The following is an 18,270-nucleotide window of genomic DNA, read 5'->3' as shown; positions in this document are numbered from 1 at the left end:
ATCTTTTCCTAAATCACTCCTAAAAAGAGTTCTAGAATCCGACTGCATCTTTATCCTGAAAGCATTAGAACCTATATCTATCTTAAAAATAGGATTTGTACCTCTCAGCCCTCAGAAATGCTTGTGTCCAGCTTTTCTGGCTGTATCATTCACCACTCAAAATCCACTGTTAGCAGGTCTGTTATTTAAATCTGTCTGAATCCTGGTGACAAACTGGCCTGAGGATTTCCTGCCATGAAAGGAGTTTGTTTTTTTCATGCAGCTTAGGGACGAGTGGTGTTGAGCAAGAGGATTTGTCAGCTGATTCCCTTCAGACATTTGTTATCATTTGGTGGGAAGATGCAGAATTTACTATTCTCAGCAGCAGGGTGATCTACTGAATGTCCCTGTGTTCCTGCCATGGGCTGGGGAGGGAGGGAGGGGGTGTCCTCACCTTTGCTCCTTGGGGGAGTGAATTGGGCACCAGTTGTGGGGTCACCCTGTGCAAGCAGGCACTGGGTGCAGCTGGGGGCTGCAGAGGTGACCCCTGGGGTGACCATGTTCCTGTCACAGCCCATCACATGCCCAAACATCAGCCCACAAAGGAGCACGTGGTGCCCTTGCTCAGATGTGTTTAAGGAGGAAAAACAAGGATTTGGGGTGGGCTGAGTAACCCAGGGTGTAAACAGAGAGGTCGAGACTGTTGTGCTTGGCTTAAGAGGGAGGGCATGTAATGCATTTAATTAAATGTTTGTGTAATTGTTTATGTTTTCTTTTACTTTCAATCCTTGTATCAATGATTAGAAGTTTATGTTGATGGGCAAAAAATGTAATAATTCTCCAAATGAAAACTTCTTCCCCAGAGTAGGTGAAAACTACAGGAGAAAGACAAACGTGGTGCACTGATCTGTAGAAATGTATTTTGACATGGAGACAGCCATGACTGAGTGTTTTGTCCTTGTAGGAGGGCCTGCAAATGAAATCAAACCAGGCCACTCTTGGTGTAAGAAGTGATGGTTGTTCCAAAAAATCAAATGAATTTGAAATCTGCTTTAAATTGAAGTTCTCTGCGCTGATTGAGCGCTTTGGTGCACGGAACGGACCTGGTTGCAGAGGAAAGGTCCACACAGGAAGGGAAAATAAATAACAGCCAGCAGTGTCCCCAGAGGAATCCCATCTCCTGCATGTGCAGGGTGCAGGAAGGACTGGAGCTGCACTTTGTGTCCAGGCACAGCCACTGTGAGAAACTCGAGGCACATTTTGCAACGCGGCGTGGGAACAGTGCCCGGAGCTGAGCAGGAACACAAGGGACAAGCAGAGGGAGCCCAGAGCAGGAAGTCCCTAAAGTCCCCCACTTTACCCATGGCTCCACCACAGCCATCCCAGAAGGGCTGAGGCTGCTGGAGAATCCATCTTTTTTATTTCTCTGGATGTGTCTCTCTGGATTTAGCAGCTCACCACTCCATTCTCCCCCTCACCTCTCCCCACTCTCCCCCACTTTGACCTCACACCATGAAACTGTCAGAGTGAGGAAACAGTTTGAGCTGAAACATTCATTCCACATTACGTGATTCTAGATTAAAGGCAGGAAGCATTTAACCCTTTGAGAGCCTTTCCCCTCATCCTGGGATGCCTTGGCTTTCAAACTCCTTGCAAACCATGTGTAAGTGAGTGATGAGAATTGGTGTTTTTAGATGTCTGTTCTTGTCTTACCAGTGGCTCTTCCCAGAAGCACAGCACTGGAATTCAGGAGTGTCTGGACTTTGCAAACTGAACATATTCTCCCAGCCCTACTCAAGATTTTTGATTTTTCCAGCACTGAGATGTATTTGCAATGTGGTAAAAATGTGCATTTCCAAATGTACAAAGAGATGAACCTCTGGCTCCATGTGTTTCACTTCATTCCACAGTTTGAGGTTCAGAAGTGCAAATGGCTAAAATTAAGGCTACAAAACCAGATAAAATGAGGACTTTCAATGATTAGCATTCAGGATTTAGAAACAAAACTTCTTGCTTTCTTTAAAGCTGCCTAATAAATAACTCCCACAGAAAAGCACTTCCATGTAAAATGTATCATTTCACAGGCCTGACACAAATATGTATTCTGGCCTTTAAAAGCTGCTCTTTTGGCAGATTAGGGCTCTCCTGAGAGCCAGCTCCTGCTCTCCAGCACAGACTGATGAACACTTGTCAGATATATTTGGTATCTGGTGCTAACTCTCGGGTTCTGCACTTCATAGGTGGTCCTGGCAGTAAAAGGGTGGAGGAGAAGGGCAACTCCAACCTCCATTCCCAGTGTTTGCACTGGGAACAGCAGCACCATGGCAGCCCTTCAGGAGCAGAAGTGACTTTGATATTGGCCTGATGGAACCACATGGTCTGGAAGGTGATGGAGATGTGGGAGTTTCACCACTGCTCCCAAGGATGTGAGTGGGAAACACTCATGGCTCTCCCAGGCCTGGACTCTGGGTTTCCTTTTCAGCAGAGCATCTGCAGATGTACAGCTCACACAAAGAACATTTTGGTTCAGCCTCAGAGAGCTGATAGCTTCCAGTAGCCTTCCTTTGGATGTTTGGGATGTTCCTACAGATGTTGACCTCTGCCACCATTCCCAGATGGGGGGACTGGAGCACAGACTGTGGAGGCAGAATTGCCACCATCACCTCCTCCAGGCCCAGCAGCACCACCAGCCTGTCACCCTTCCCAGAGCTGGAGGGAGGCTCAGGCTTGCTTAAGGAAAATCAAAGGCAGATGGGAGAGTAATTCAAATCTTGGATTCCTCTTTTATTCCCTGATCCCACTGCTCTTTGCTGACAGTCCCACCACTGCTGGGGTGTGCCTTGTCCTGCTGGTAAAGAATGAAGAGTCTTGTTCATTCAAAACCACAGAGTCATGGAATGGTTTGGGTGGAAGAGACCTTAAATCCCACCCAGTCCCTCCCCTTGCCCTGGGCAGGGACAGCTCCCACTGCCCCAGGCTGCTCCCAGCCCTGTCCAGCCAGGCCTGGGACACTGCCAGGGATCCAGGGGCAGCTGCAGCTGCTCTGGAAATCTGGTGAAACACCTTTGCTGAAGAGCAGGAGTTGGAGTTCAGGTCCTCAATAAATGCAAAGCCATGACCCTCATTGAAAACAGGGAATCAAGGGAATAGGCAGTTACATTCATCATGGCATAGGAAAATACTGAGTTTTGAAGTGAAATACAATGCAGAACAGCAAAGAGTGGTGGCCTCTGCAAGCATCTGGAAACCTGGATCACAATCAAAAGTGAAATAATTCAGCTCTCTCTGTGAGAGTTCAAAGGCAGCCTCAGAAAAAACCCAACTTCTGCTTATCTGGTGAGCTTTCTAACCACCAGAGAAGGTACAGAGTGTCTCCAGACTCAGCACAAACCCCCCTTGTATGTTTTCCAAATGACCGGTTACTGACTGTGAGTGTTCTGCATTACTGGCCAGAGAGAAGAAAAACGTCCTTAGGAACAGTCTCCACAATCATCCCTCAAACAGCACAGACATGCAGAGTTCCACCCATCAGCCCTGGAAAATGTGCAGCTTCCCCTGACCTGCTGGAGGGGATGCAATGTCTGTGTGATGAGATGCAGAGGCTCCGTCCTGAAACCCTTTTGGATAAGAGGGAAAATGTAAAAAATGTATCTTCTAAAGAAGAGAAGATTGGTGTGACAGCTCCTGAATGAATTGGATCCCAGGGTTTACAGTCTATCAGCTCAGCTCTCTGCTTCATATTTGGTGTTTTTCCATCTGGAGGAAAAAGCATTATCATTTAGGATGAACTTTGTCCACTTCATGACAGATAGAATTATTGCACCAGCTCAGATGAAGGGAGACGAGAAGTGCCTTTGGTGCATCATTTTCCATGCTCCTGTTTATTCCAAAATCTTCAATAATGGGCTAGAATCTGACAGAGCAGAAAACCACCAGCTGTTGTGAGCTGCTTTTCCAGTTGCACAGCTGCTTAGAGAAGAGAATCTGTCTGATTAAACGGAAGGGATTTCAGAGAGAGCAGCAAAATTCAAGAACTGAACAGGTTTAAGTAAGCAATGACTCTGCAACATTAATAAGCCCAACACTGTAAGCACAAAACAAGGGGAGGAAATATTGGGCTAAGCCAGTGAGAGCTCTTGGGGAGAAGTGGCAGGAATTCAAAGCACAGAGCTGTAGCTGTGCTTTAAAATGCTTTAGGTAAATAAGGTCAAAAGACTAAGTAGACACTCTTCTTTTGTTATAAACCGTGCTTGGAGCTCAAATATTTGGAAATAAATTTTAAACTAGCCACCAAAAGTATGTTTCTAAGGCAAAGGAAGAAGAATTGCAGAAGTTGTTGCTTGCTAAGTGAAATGAGAACAAAGGCATGAATGGGAAGGGGCAAGGAGGGCAGAGCCAGTGAGAAATTATCAGAGTCTTGCTTTGTCTCCATTAGTGATAGATTGGATCATCTTCTCCAGCCCATTGTCCCTGCTTTTGAGCTTTTAAAGGGAAGCTGGAGATTTTATTTTAACTTTAATTCCGTGGTTTTCCTGTGTGAGCCCCAGAGGAGACAGGCAGAGCTCAGCAGAGCTCTGAGAACCCATGAACATGAAATATTAGCAGCTATTTCATTGTGCTCTGCTGCCTTGGGGCTGTGGGCAGGCTCTGCAAACACAGCTCTGGGATTTTGACCCCAAATCTACTTTGCCAGTGGGCAGAGGGAAATCCAGCAGTAACAATCAGCTGGCAGCCCCCCAGCTTGCCTTGGAAAACAATGAGACAACTCTTTTCTGGTACAGAGCAAGTTTGTTTTGATGTCTCAGGAAATGATTCCTTCTTCATTTGTACACCTGACACAAATCCTGGGAGCAGCCAGGTAACCTGGATACAACTCTGGATACAAATGGCTGAGCAGTTCCCTGAAATCAGACCTGAATTTTCTGGTTTTGTCCTCTGCTCCAGGTGTAAATGTGGGATCCAAACAACAACAGAGTTTTAAAGGAATGCAGAAGCAAGATGTGAGTTCAGATGTAAATATTTCAGCCATCCCTATGCAAATGGGGCCAATTCCTTTATTTCTCCTTGGTGATTCTATCCCAGGGATGCTGCAGTGGGTGACAGCTTTCTGTGACCTGTGGGCACAGTAATTCAGATTAAGGGATGTGGCCAAGATGCAGCTGCCAGGAACAAGACAGAAATAACCATTAACAAATATCTCCAGTGCCTCCCAGCCTGGCTGGTGTCCTGTGAGCTGCCAGGCTGCCACCGAGGCTTTGCTCAACACACAGCACAGGTGGAACTGAGGAGACTTTTCCCAACTTTAATTACATTGCTGTGCAACACAACTCCCTGTGCTTTGTGCATCCCTCGAGGGAGGTGTAAGGGCTGAGAGCTGTTGTAGAGAGTTGGGAATTAATTACAAAGGACACAGGGTTGGAGTTCCTCTCAAGTACTTGCTCAGCTGTGTAACCTTGGGGCAAATCACTCAACTGCTTTGTGCCCAAGTAAACCCAGCTGTAAAACCATCTTGAAAACCAGATGGTGCACAAAGATTTAAAATGCTCAGGAGAATGATGAGGGATGAGAAAAAAGAATTGAAAGAAGGAATTCTACAGTTCACTGCTGTTGGTATTGATTCCAGCAGAGTTAATCTGGACTAAATCAATAGAACTGAGAGGAGAATTTTTCTTGATATCCAAAAATCACCCCACACTCTCAAGTCTCTGTTTTCCCTCTCCCCTCTTGACTTTGTACTTTCTCTCTAGAGGGTTAATTTGAAAGCTTCAGTAGAATACAAGTTTTCCCCTGGCAGCCTGAAGTTTCTAATTCAGGATCAGGTTCTCCATGACTAAACTTTGATCTCGTACAGGATTATTTTTAGGCACTTAATTCTATAGCATTCTTTTCTCCCTGCTTTTTGTGCTGCCCTTCAGCCTTGCCTCTGGGGCACAGTGAGGTGTCCTGGGGCTCAACTGCTGCACCCCAAATAAAAATACTGAGCTTTACTGCCTTCTTAGATGCTTAGTCCTGGCTTAAAACCAGTATTTGTACTCCTGGTCAATGAACAAAGGAAATACTAAAGTTTCTGCAGCAGAATAAATGTTTGCCACATGTTAGTATCTAAGAGAAGACTTAAATGTTTCAATCTTTTTTGGCTTTAGCCAAAATGTAGATATTTTTCCCCCCTCCACAGGAATGTGGGAATACTTATTTGCATGAGGAGTATTTCCTTACATAAGGAATATTTCCAAAGCAGGGTGTCTTAGGTTGTGAGAAGGAAAACCAATAGATTTTAATGTAAGTAAGGATTATTTCAATATGTGACACATAAGAAACCATTTTGTTCACTACATAGGGAAGACCTTGCAGGTTTTTATCAATCACTAATGAAACTAAAATATTGACAGGTATGAATTTTGGTGACATTTCTTCCCAAATTAGAAAGGATTTGAGCTGAAGGAAGTTGCAAACAAATCAATGTCAGCAAAATGTCTTCAGCAAATTTAGCCCTTGTTATGCAGTACTGGAGTGGCAAAATTGTTAATTGCTATTCAAAACTGGTGATCATTTTTCCAACACAAAAATACTTCCATTTCTGTGTGTCTTGCAAACTGTCCTATTTCTTATTATTGAATCTTTAGACTCAATATTTGAGCCATTGAATCTCTAGATTCAATATTTGAGTTATTGAATTTCACATTCAATATTTGAGCTGTGCTATTATTAATTTAAAATATTGAAATTCCATGCCATAAATACCAGAGTGCCAGGGATGATTAATGACACTGCTCAAACACCAAATTTTTAATTAAGCATAAGCCAAAGTAAAAATTCCCTGATATAATTTGAGTCCCTTTTTGGATGATCCAACTTTTCCCCTCCTAATACCACTTGAAACTGAACTTAAAACCAGGTGCAGAGCATTTGTGGGAATGAAAGACTCTTAAATGAATCAGAACACAAGACATTCTCAGATGAGCAGCTGTGGAAAACAATAAATAAAACAGAAAGTGAGCTGGAGATAAGGCAAATCCAGGTGATAAAATCATGGCTAGAGCTGTCTAATATAGGGAAATGAAAAACACAAAGTACATTTTAAAGCCCTGAGCTGTACAAATACTCATCAGACTCCATTTCCATTTTTGCTGCTCCTAATGAGGAAAGGTTGATTCAGCTCAGTCTTGCCAGATGAAACTGCAGCTGGGAGTGTTTTTCCATATCCATCAAACTCGGGTTTCCCTCCAGTGTCCCTGAGTATAAATCACTGAGCTTGACTTCATTTCATGCTCTTCAATTGCTCATCTGCTCTCTTTGAAGAGGTTGGAGCATCATGAATTTTACATGGTCCAAGCCCACTGCTGCCCATCTCACTGAGCACAGAGTGCTGGGAGCTCCCTGTGCTGTTGTTGCTTCCATAAATCAGTTCATGGGATGCAGCCCCAAATCCTTGGACGTGCTGAGGCACAACCACTGCTGCCACTGGGATTGGTCCTGACAGGCTGGGAGGTTCTGGGAGCTGTTCAGGGAAGCCTGGCTTTAACAACAAACACTCAAACAACAAAATAATGAATTCCCAAAGCCAAGAATTTCAGGCATCATAAAACCTTTTCTTCTTTAAAAAGCCCTGGACCACCTAATGATGTAAATATGTTTCATGTGAAGGTTTTGTTTCTTTAAAAGTGTTTTGAACTTGAAGTCTAACTAGTTTGGGGAAAAGAAAAATTAAGAGTTTTAGGTGACCTCCTTGCTCTTGATCAGTGAAGCCCATTTTTGGCAGGTTTTAAACCATTCTGATCTATTTTTCCTATTTTTCCCTTTTGCCATGTAAGAAACCTTCAGAAAAATGAGAAATACCATGGAGAAACTACTGGACATTGTGACATTGGTATATACAGAATGCTGCCCCAAATTTTGCCCAAATAATCACTTTCAAAAGCAGTCACTGTGCTTTTAAACAAAAATAATATGAAAAAATAGTGATTCTTAAAAAATCTCCCTTTAAAGAGACACCGTAAGGCTTAAGTTTGCATATGAACAAATCTCTCCCCATTGCTCAGAACTCTTTCTTTCAATTAATACTTTTCACTATTTATGCTCTTCATTTAAATGAATTAATTCATTTATTTTCCACTCTTGCACTGAAGCAGATCTGCTCCATTTTTCTTGCTCAGTACAGCTCCCATCACTCTCCTCATGCCCTGCTGTAGTTCACTGCCTGTGTTTAGGAACACAACCATCCCCAAGAGAAGTCACATCTCTTAAAAGTAGGATTTCATTATTCTCATTAACAAAACCCACTTTTTAACATCAAGTGGGTGCACCCCTTTCCAAAAAGAAATAAAAAGATAGAATGAATTTGGGACAATCTCTTTTTTAAACCACAGTTTTGAAATCCTTGCCCCAGAGAGCAAATTCTGCTGAACGAGCAGGGGCTTTTTGAGGAAGATGTGAAGAGCAAAGGAAACAGTCTCTCACAGGACTGAGTCTCTCCCACAACCTGATGGCTGAACTGATGCCCCTTTTCCCCAGCTCGTTGCCCTTTTACCCAGGGCTCCAGAACACGATTCCCGGGCGGGCACATCAAAGCGCGGTGGCAGATTTGCCTTTGGAAGTCAGAGCCTGCTTCAAACGCCTCTTCAAGTCCTGCATGTTGGGCGACTTGGGCCTCACCAGGTGGAGACCTCTCCTCTTCTCCCCGTTGCAGCTGCTGCTGCTCCTGCTGAGCTCCTGGCACAGCTGCTGGAAGGCCTCGTGCACGCCCTCGCAGCTCTCCCGCGCCGACACCTCGCAGTAGGTGCCGCCCAGCTCGGAGGCCAGCTGCAGCCCCTCCTTGGAGGACACCTGCCTGGCCCTCAGCAGGTCGCCCTTGTTGGCCATGAGCAGCAGGGGGATGTTGGCGTTGGGGTGGATCCTGCGGATGTGCTGGTGCAGCGGGCGCAGCAGGCGGAAGCTCTCGTAGTCGGTGATGGAGAACACGAAGACGAAGCCGTCGGCCCAGTAGATGGAGCGGTTTATCTGCTCCTGGCAGCAGATGCTGTCCGTGTCATCCTGCAAAACAGCAACATGGGGTTTGCACATCAGGAATCAGCCCCACACTGAGCTGGACTTGAGCATGGGCCTGTTTTCCCTGAAACCTCTCTGTGTGTTGGCAGCACTGTGCTGGCTTGTCCAGCCTGGAGAAATGTAGGGGGATAGAATCTAAGAAAATAAAGATAGTGTAGAAGTAATCTCACCCCTAAGGAGTTGCCCAAGCCATCCCACTCTTCTGCCACAGAGACGGGTTTGCTCAGTAACAGCTGCTCGTAAGTAGCTTGCTTGGGTTTCAGGATAGCAAACTTAAATTCCTTTGGCTTGGTTTTTCTTGCTAGACCATGATGCAAAAGGTACAAGGGCTGATCTTTGCTGTTTACAGCTCAGTTTATTCATTATTATTTCATCTTTCCCTTACGGTACGCAGTGTCTATCACGCCAGTGGTGTCTTTTCTATTGCCTACACTGGGACCAGTAAATGCTTTGGTTGAGTGTTGAGTGGGCCAATGATCAAAGATTAGGAGCAGGCCTGACTTTAACAGGCCCTAGCTGTAACCAGTGAGAAGAAGATGCTATAGAAGAGTGGGGTGGTGTTGAGAAGGGACCTGGGGTCACTTGGCCACTTTGTGAAGAAGCAAGAGTCAGTGCTCTGAGAGGCTGCCCATGAGAAACACCAAGAAGGTGTGAAACTTTTGTGGTAAGGAGACAACAGTAGGGAACCCCTGTGACAAGATAACAACGGAGAAAAGGAGATTCTGGGGTGACCTATTGGTCACTGTTGAGCCAGAAATGACACAAATTCACTCAAAGGCTGCTTTGCAGGAGAAGAGCGTTTAATACAAAAAATCCTCTCTTTTATAGATAGCCAGTCAAGTAGAATGTGTCAAATCTAACTAACAAAAACATCTTTCTCACAAACAGTCCTTGAGAAGAACAGAAAAACAGAGGAGGAAAACACCAGCTGCAGGTTGTTTATACTAACAAGTTACCATCATTGCTACAACTCCCTAAGAAGACTCACAAGTGCACTCTGGGAAAACAAAACCCATTTTCTCACTCTCTGACCAGGCTGTTGCATCCACACCTGGTCACTGGAGCCAAGTGTGGGCAGGCTCTGCTCCCAGGGACAGGAGAAGAGGAAACACCTCCAGCTGCACCAGGGGAGTTTAGGGTGGACATCAGGGGGAGTTTCTCCATGGAAAGGGTGGTCAGGCATTGCCCAGGGAGGTTTGGAGTCCCCATCTCTGGAGGTATCCAAGGAATGACTGGAAGTGGCATTCAGTGCAGGGTGGGGATCAGTCATGGGTTGGACTCATTCCTCCTTTTCCAACCTCACTGATTCCATGATTCTCTCATCCCATACTACAGGAAAGCAGTAATGTGGAGTGGAGAGGGGTCAGAGCAAACTGGTTGAAGAGAAAAGCCAAAATACTGGTTTGAAAAGTTAGCTCTGAATTCTCTTCTACCCAAGCAGTCAGAACCTCACTCTCTTATTGTGGAAAAAATCTGTGATAGGCACAGTGAGAGCACTAAAACTCCAGCAGGTTTGTCACAGCATGACAAGTGAACAGCTGTCCCCCCATGTGACTTTCAGGGCTTTTCCCAATTCTTTACTCAATGTCTCCATGGACAGAGGCTCTCACTAACTCTGTTTGGTGAACCCTGCCAGGTTTTCCTGCCTTGCAGGTCTCCAGATAGTAAGAGGCAAAGTTCTTTTGAAAAAAACTAATTGGTTACCAAGAACCAATGACTGGAACTGAAAATCAGCTGAAATCTCATTGGTAATTTGTGGAGCAGTGATGGGTTTATATAATTTTTTTTCTGGTTACACATTTTTGAGACTATCACCCCTCCTATTTAGAGCCCCAACAACACCAGCTCTGGGACTACAAAGCTGAGTACAGCACTGTGGGCTTGAAAAGAGATCAGCTCTTGTCAGGATGAAGCTATTTCCAGCTAATCCTCTCCTCTTTGTTACCCTGCTGGGACAGGGAGAGCCCAGCCAGAGAGGGAGATCCCTGCTGCAGCCTGCTTGCTTTGGAAGAGCTGTCACTCCTGTCAATATTACATTTCTGTGTGTTGTAATTTTTTTAATATCCTTTATCCTATCCTTTTTTAATATATTTTATTTATATTTTATATAACAAACATATTCTGTGTACAGCTCTTCATGAAGCTGGTAGAAATTGTGTATTTTAAGGGGAATTCAACATCACAAATACAGAGCTCAATTTTTTATTATTGTTGCTAAATTCTATCCAAGAATTTTTCATCAACTTCAGTAAGACTAATAGAAAACACATTCCATTATCTATTAATCTACAGAATTCATATCTGCCATTGACATTCATTCTAACAGAATGTAGTGCTCAGCACTCTCCCCAAACAGATCACTTTTATTCAGACCTAAACATGAATGACAAAGCCTAACTTCAGAGAGCAGAGGTAGCAAAGAATGAGTAAAACTGAGCAGTTTTCTTCTGGTAGATCAGACAGTAAAAGAAGAACCACTGACAGCTCTTCTCTGAGGGGGAGGAAGCAGAATTTCAGAATTTCTGAAGGGTCAGAGTGTAAATTAGGCTCAAAGCTTTCCCCAGGAGTTCTGCCAGCCAAGTGCCCTCTGAAATATTTCATTACTGCCCTCAGAGACACTGGCTCATCACACCTTGAGGTTCTTTGTCCTTGCCAGCTCCCAGCTCAGTCCTGTGAGCAGTGACTTTGGTTACCAGCTGCCCTTATCCCTCCTCCACAAACCCCTCACTCCCCAAAGCAGAATGATGCACAGGGATGCTCCCAGCAGCCTTGTTGGGAAGGTTAATGAGAGTGAACTCCAGCCAGGCTGGGCAGGCTGTGGGAAGAAGGGCAATTTGCACTGCTGGGGTCTGGGCTGTAGCCAGTCTGGGGATAATTAGCCACTCTCCATGTCCTGGAAGCCTCTTTTCACCAGCAAAACCCTTTCATGGCCAAAAAAAAAAAAAAAAAAAGAAAAAAAAGGAACTAATTGCACTGGCAAGCTTTGCAAATGGGTTTGGAGAAGGTGCACATTCAGAGAGCCCTAAGAGCAGAAATTCTCCTCACTCCAGCTAGGCCCACCCAGCAGTGAGGTGGATGGATGGATGGATGGATAATCCCAAGTGGAATGCTTTATTCAGGAAATCAAAGGTTAATGGGCTACTTTTTCAATGGAAATCCCTGCTCCAGAATGAATTATGAAACACACAGGCTTTTGCAGTGTATAGGCCAAGCAGCAATGAATCACCCAACAAAACCACTCATCTGCTTCTGTTTCTCTCTTACAATTTCACATTTCTGGGGGCTTGAATCCTGAGGGTTTCCACATGATTTCCTCCTGGAACACTGTACTCAGCCTGCAGAGTGCAGGAAACTCTCTTCCTTAAGAATTTTAATTAAAAAATCCAGCCTTTTCTCAGTCTTAACCTGTTCTGTCACAGTCCCCTCAATTATTGCAGATTTATCATTTGAGACAAACAGACACAGGGGGAGATAAGAGTGTCTGTGGGAGATCTTGGAACAGCACAGACCTTGGACTGGGACAAGGAAAATGAAACTCCTTCCTAACTAATTTAAAATCATTTCTGACTAAGCAACCTCAGCTGCAGGCTTGACTAAATTTTGTGCAGCTCTGATGTCACTGAACTGTAGGGCACAGCTTTAATTTAAACAGGAAAATAGCATCTGTGTGATCTGAAAACAGGAGTTAAATTATTCCATGGGACAGAAGAGAGAGGGGATTCCCTTTGTTTAGTGTTTCTCAGGTAATCCCAGTGGTGCCCAGTCACCCCCCAGCTCCTCTCTGCAGGGCAAGCTGGCAAGGCCTTTGTGCTGGTAAATCCCACTTGAATATTTGGAGAGCTTCCACTGCAGCTTTTGTTTGCTTCTGAGTGTGCAGAGCAGATGAGGGCACCCTGCACAGCACAGAGTGGGATTGCATCAAAGCTTTCCCCTTCACCCCACTTCCAGTCAGAGAAGCTGGAAATGAAACTTTGGGAATTGGAACTTTGCTGATTCCCTTCTGGGAATTCAGGGAGGAAGAGTCCCGTGGCACAGAGATGCACAGGTGGCTCTGTGCAGGTCAAACAAGGCTGCAGAGCTGTGCAGGGCAGCCTGGTACATGAGGAGAGAGGTGGTGCTCCCATCCCAACACATATTGGCCAAATCTAAGTCTAGTCTGAGGTTAAGGGCACATCTAGAAGTTTAAGCTTGCTGGTGCAATGAGAATACCTGATTTTATCATGAAATCTCTGCTGCTCTGTAGGAATTATTACTCAGGAGACTTCCACTATTCATGTAACCCCAAATTTCACTACATTTCCAGTTGCTTTGACACTGTTTTCATCCTCTTATTCTGCATATGAAGCAGATTTTCAAGGAGATACAGCGTAAATCCTGCTTGGAAAAATATTCCCAGAAAGAGGTTCCTGGTAGAAATTTAAATCTAGAATATAATAGAATCATCAAATCCTTAAGATTGGAAAAGGTCTTTAATATCACAATAGAATTATAGAATCATTAAGATTGGAAAAGGTCATTAATATCATTGAGTCCAACTGTCTAGAACACTGACAGAAAAAGGAGTGTGATAAAGGCTAACACCTTAAAAAAAAGGAATTAATTACATTTAAAACCAGGGTAAGGAAAGCAGGGCAAAGCAGCACAGCTGGAAATGGCAGCTGCTGTGAAGCCTGGCCCCTTGGAAAGGAAGATTTCTCTAAATCTGAGGGACTTTGGGTGGGGAGGAAGGTCCAAGCTGAGGCAGCTGTGCCTCTGGGCAGGTGAGTTTCCTGCCATGCAGGGACAGAAACCACTTGACAGAAAATAAAACATTCAAGCTGTTGGCAGGAGGGAATCAGATTGTGATGTTACTGCTGTTTAGTAATGTGTTGGAAATAAAATTGTTTTAATTTTGGCTTACTCCTGAAGGATCCTGATTTAACACCTTCAAGAGCTCATTTTGGAGGAGTTTAAGGTACCTTGATTAGTCTTGGGTTTGAGCCCAGGTATTTTCCTGCTGCTAAGCAGAGTTAATCACAGATGGAAGTGCTGGCAATAAACATAAGACAGAAGTGTGTTGAAGAGCACAGAGCAGTTGTTTTACCTCCAAAGAGACAAAGGGAGTGTCCTGCACCTGTAGAGAGATCTGCTCCCCATCTATGGTGAACTTCCTGGAATACAAAGCACCTGGGGGAGAAGGAAGATGTCAGTCAGGGACTGTACCAGGGAACCAAAATCATAAAGGAAAGGTCAAATGGGACTGGTGAAATCCAGACTTTGAGGTTTAGGATGTGGAGCTGCCTGTAGGAAAGTGCCTGGCCTGGAGTGTTTGTGTGGCTGTTTGCTCAGCAGTGGGGCTGTGTTTGCTGTGTGGGGACATGTCCTGGAGGCACAGCCAGCCTGGGGGCTGGGAAGGGTCACTCAGGATTGAGTCACACACTCAAAGTGGGCACAGAAATCCCACTCAGGTTTCCAGTCCATACTGTCAGCTTTAAACAGAATTGCAGTTCACTTTTATAATCACAAATGAAGACATCCAGGTGGGGTTGGCGAAAGGAGTGAGTGTTTCCTGCTGGATTTTTCTGAATGCCTTTAAAAAAGGAAAGTGTTCCAGTTTTGGACACAGAATGAGGGATGATGTACAAATCCCCCGGGTGCTCTTTGGGGTTTGTGTGATTTAGAGCTTGGTTGAAATCCCCAAAGCCTGGACACTTTAAACCTGACTTTGGTTAATCTGGAGGACACATATTCACAGCCAAGTGCCAGTTCTACCCAGCTAGGCCTGATCTAGCTCTGGTCTAACCACTGCTATCTTGGCCTTGGACTTTATTTTGTTACTGCAGCTGAGGTAAACGACAATGAAAATTTAAGTCTTGATCCTGTGCATTCTCTGTGGTTCAGAGGTGGCTGTCATCATCATTTTCCTTTAGAACTTAACCCAGGTCACGTGGGGCTGTGAGGAAATGCTAATCCACAGCTGCTGTGTACAGCCCTTCTGTCCTGCCCCAGCACAATTGTCACTGCTGCCTCCAGAACAATGTCAGATGTGGAGAAATCCACCCACTGCAGAGCAAGGAATTCACATTAACAGGGAGCCCAGCTAGTGACAGTAATGCCCTCACTTCTGAAATTCAGCTTTGTTTCAAGAAAACAAGTGATTTTATTCCAGTGGAAAAGAGCCTGAGCTCACAGAGCATTTTCAGCACAAGGAAATTCAGCACTGAATCCCACATTATCATGTTGTGGTTTAACACTGTGAGGGGACCCAGCCCTGGTGGGGTTTGGTTTGTATTTAAAAGCAGCCCTGGTTTAAAGCTGTCAGGGTGGTTTGATGAGAAGACACTGCACCCCTGCACCAAGACCAGACAGCCCCAAGTTGCCATTCCATGATGCCCTCCCTGCAGAAGAAAGAGCAGGAGCTGCCAGGCACTGGCACTGCCCCTGCTCTGCCCAGTGATGCCTGGCACCAGGACAAGCAGGGCTGAGTGATCCCAAGGGCAGTCACTGCCACCTGTTCCTTATTGCTGGAATATTCACCTCTCCTGCAGCATGGCCATGGGCCTGGGAGCTTAATGGGAAAAGCATGTGGCTCCCAGCACTGCTCTGGCAGCAATCACTGCACAGCTCCCAGCTCCCACTTGATGTACAACCTCCCAGAGAAGAGGTGACAGAAGAAAAGGAGCAAAAGTGCAGCCAAGCATCAGGGTTAACCAGGGTCAGGGAGGGGGAGCTGGAAGGAGGAGCTTTCAGAGTGCATTTCCTCAGATCAAAGGTGTCTTGGGCTGCTCCCTCCTCACCCTGAGCTCAGCAAGCATCTCCAAAGTGAAGCATTTTCTGAATTCTGCCCAATTTCACCCCAAAACTGTGAGGTGGCCAATGTATGGGGTGAGCATAGGGGGTACATGGATCCATCCTATAACCCTGGCCAAATCAGTCAGTGTTTGCCTGGAACAGTTCACATGAACACACCCTCTGGATTAAACAAGGAATGAATGGCTGCTTTGCCTGTCCTATGGAGAGAAGGTTTCAATTTCAAGGTTTCCCTGGTTATAATAGCCCCTGAAATAAGGGGAATGCACAGAAAAGGTTCTGAACTGCGTTTACACTCCTCAGAATTCCTCTGCCTTCCCTGGGGTTGCAGGGGGAGCAGCACTGGGTTTCCATGGTTTAGTTAATGTGTAGGCTGTTCCTTGAGCCTGTGTTTCACTATAGGAATGTCCCCAAGCACACCTTTTACTCTGATCCTTTTCCATCAGCTTGGGGAAAACAAAAAAAAACAGCTGAAAGGATCATAAATAAAGAGCCTTTGATTTATTGCTGTCATAGCTGGAGGCTATTAACTGAAAATATGCACCTTATGGACATCTAACACCACTTGGCTTCCCTGTAAGGTGCAGCAGTCACAAAGCAGAGAGGATTTCTTCCCCAGTCCCTGCAGTCTGCTGGGGAGAGCAGAACTCACCGGTGTTGGCTTCGTAGTCCCCAATAAATCTCTTTGTGAGGAAGCGCACGACCAGGGCTGCAAAACAAGGACAGAAAGGGGGGTCCTTAGTGAGAGAGAGCCCTGAGGCATCCTGCACAGCTCCTGTGGCATCCTCCTGCAGCAGGATCTCACTTGGAACCACCTTCATCGCTGCATTGCTCACAGGCTGCTCTGCAAGTGCTGCTCTCAGCTCTCACAGACAAAGATCTGGGGCCAGCCTGGGGTACCCAGCACAGAGTTTTTCACAGCTTGTGTTGGAAATGAGCCCTGGGATTCAGGGAGGTTGTTTCCCTATGCTTGCAGGTAAAATAATCTGTCCTTTGGTCTGAGATAATTTAGGAGAAGAGTAACAGGCCAGTAGACTGCAGCTAATCCAAATTTAAGCATTTTCTGTCATGCAAGAAGTGAGGCTGATGGATGGAATGGTTCTTAAAACCTCTCACAAAACCCATTAGTGATATCTAATCACACCCAGCAAACAAACCCCATGTGCTCTGCACCCTTGGGTCATGCTGGAGCATCCTGGCTTCTTATTTGCCTTAGCCTGAGCTGCTTTCCTAAACTCTTTCTTTGATAAGAACATTTTCCTTTTTCTGCATAAAACATTTAAATCCCATCATGGCAACAGTAACTTATATTCCTGTGCTGCTTTGATCTCAGTAGATTCCTAGTAACTTGCAACACCACTTAAGAGTTAAATAAAATGTCTTATTCTGCAAGCAACATTATGTTATAATGGATTTAATTTCAAGCAATAATTTTTCTCACAGTCATACTGGGTCATCCTTTAGCACCCTTAAATGAAACTGCCTGTGCAGCTGTCTTTAAGAAACTATTTAAAAATAATAGGAAGATGTGGCTGCTTCAAAGCCAAAACAAACATTTTGCTGAATCCCGTGGAACCACAGATGTAATAAATCAATCTGCTTTTCATAATTCCTGAAATCATGGACCAGATATTCAACAATGCTCTCTTTACCCTCTTTTCTTCCCCTCTCCTGTGAAGAATAATAAAGGCACATCTTGTATGATGTGATTTGTCTGCAGAGCATAAAACACTTACAGCAGGAGGATAAAAGCCACCTTTTGGCGTGCAGAAATTTAGCTACAGTTAAATAATTTGCACAAGAGCAGCTAGGAGCATTTGTGAGTACAGAACTCGCTGCTGGCTCATGTTGGCTTCTCACACATCTACAGCAAATCTCAAAAATTCTCCTGTGCCTTTTCTTAAAAAAAAAAAATAAAAGAAAGAAAATAAAAGCAAATTGAAATAGTTAAGCTGCGATTCATGTCGCTAGTTTGGGTGTGTGTGGCAGCGAAGGAGCAGAGAAGGAAAAGCGGGGCACACACCTGTCCTTACCTGTCTTGCCCACGCCGCTGCCGCCCAGCACCACCAGCTTGATGATTTTGTTGGGCGCGCAGTCCAGCGCGGGGTACTCCGGGATGGGCAGCAGCAGGAAGTTGGTGGAGTACTGAGACATCGTGTCCTCAGGGATGAGGAGCATGCCAGAAGGGATGGCTGCTCGGCTCGGGCTGCGGGAGAAAAGCAGGAGCGCGGCTCCGCGGCGCCCGTCCTCGCCCGGCTCTGCCGGCAGCCAGGAGCGCTCTCATCCCACTGCAGGCGTTCTCCCGAGGAATGCGAGAGCGCCCGGCCTCCCGCCGCCGCTGCCTCTGCTCAGACAGCGACTTCGCAGAGCCGAGGGGAACTTTTTGATCGGCCCCCGTGAAAGCTGACTCCGGCAGCCCGCAGCCAATGGCGAGGGCAGCAGGACATTCCTGCCCCG

The 18,270-nt window shown here is 45.4% G+C and overlaps 1 protein-coding gene across 1 annotated transcript; it reads right to left on the bottom strand.

Moving 5' to 3' along the window:
- Window positions 1-6,750: 6,750 nt before the first annotated feature.
- Window positions 6,751-18,270, bottom strand: LOC139597418 (ras-like protein family member 11A-like). Its single transcript, XM_071442751.1, has 4 exons — window positions 17,847-18,270; window positions 16,466-16,522; window positions 14,108-14,190; window positions 6,751-9,009 (listed from the first exon to the last, which is right to left on the bottom strand). Exons 1-4 carry the CDS (start codon window positions 17,989-17,991, stop codon window positions 8,542-8,544), a joined length of 753 nt encoding a protein of 250 aa, XP_071298852.1. The 5' UTR covers window positions 17,992-18,270; the 3' UTR covers window positions 6,751-8,541.

Source organism: Agelaius tricolor, unplaced genomic scaffold, assembly GCF_023055355.1.
Source record: "Agelaius tricolor isolate 1412-34295 unplaced genomic scaffold, bAgeTri1.0.p SCAF_17, whole genome shotgun sequence".
NCBI classification, from domain to species: domain Eukaryota; kingdom Metazoa; phylum Chordata; class Aves; order Passeriformes; family Icteridae; genus Agelaius; species Agelaius tricolor.
The sequence above is the reverse complement of the archived record's forward strand: the minus strand, read 5'-3'. Positions and strand labels throughout refer to the sequence as shown.

Excerpts from the sequence above, each read along its gene's own strand:
- LOC139597418 (XM_071442751.1), bottom strand. The coding sequence starts at position 17,991 with ATGCTCCTCATCCCTGAGGACACGATGTCTCAGTACTCCACCAACTTC. Across the intron at positions 16,523-17,846 it reads CAGCGGCGTGGGCAAGACAG|CCCTGGTCGTGCGCTTCCTC; the intron begins GTAAGGACAGGT and ends CTTGTTTTGCAG. Across the intron at positions 9,010-14,107 it reads CTCCCTTTGTCTCTTTGGAG|GATGACACGGACAGCATCTG; the intron begins GTAAAACAACTG and ends GCTGTTTTGCAG.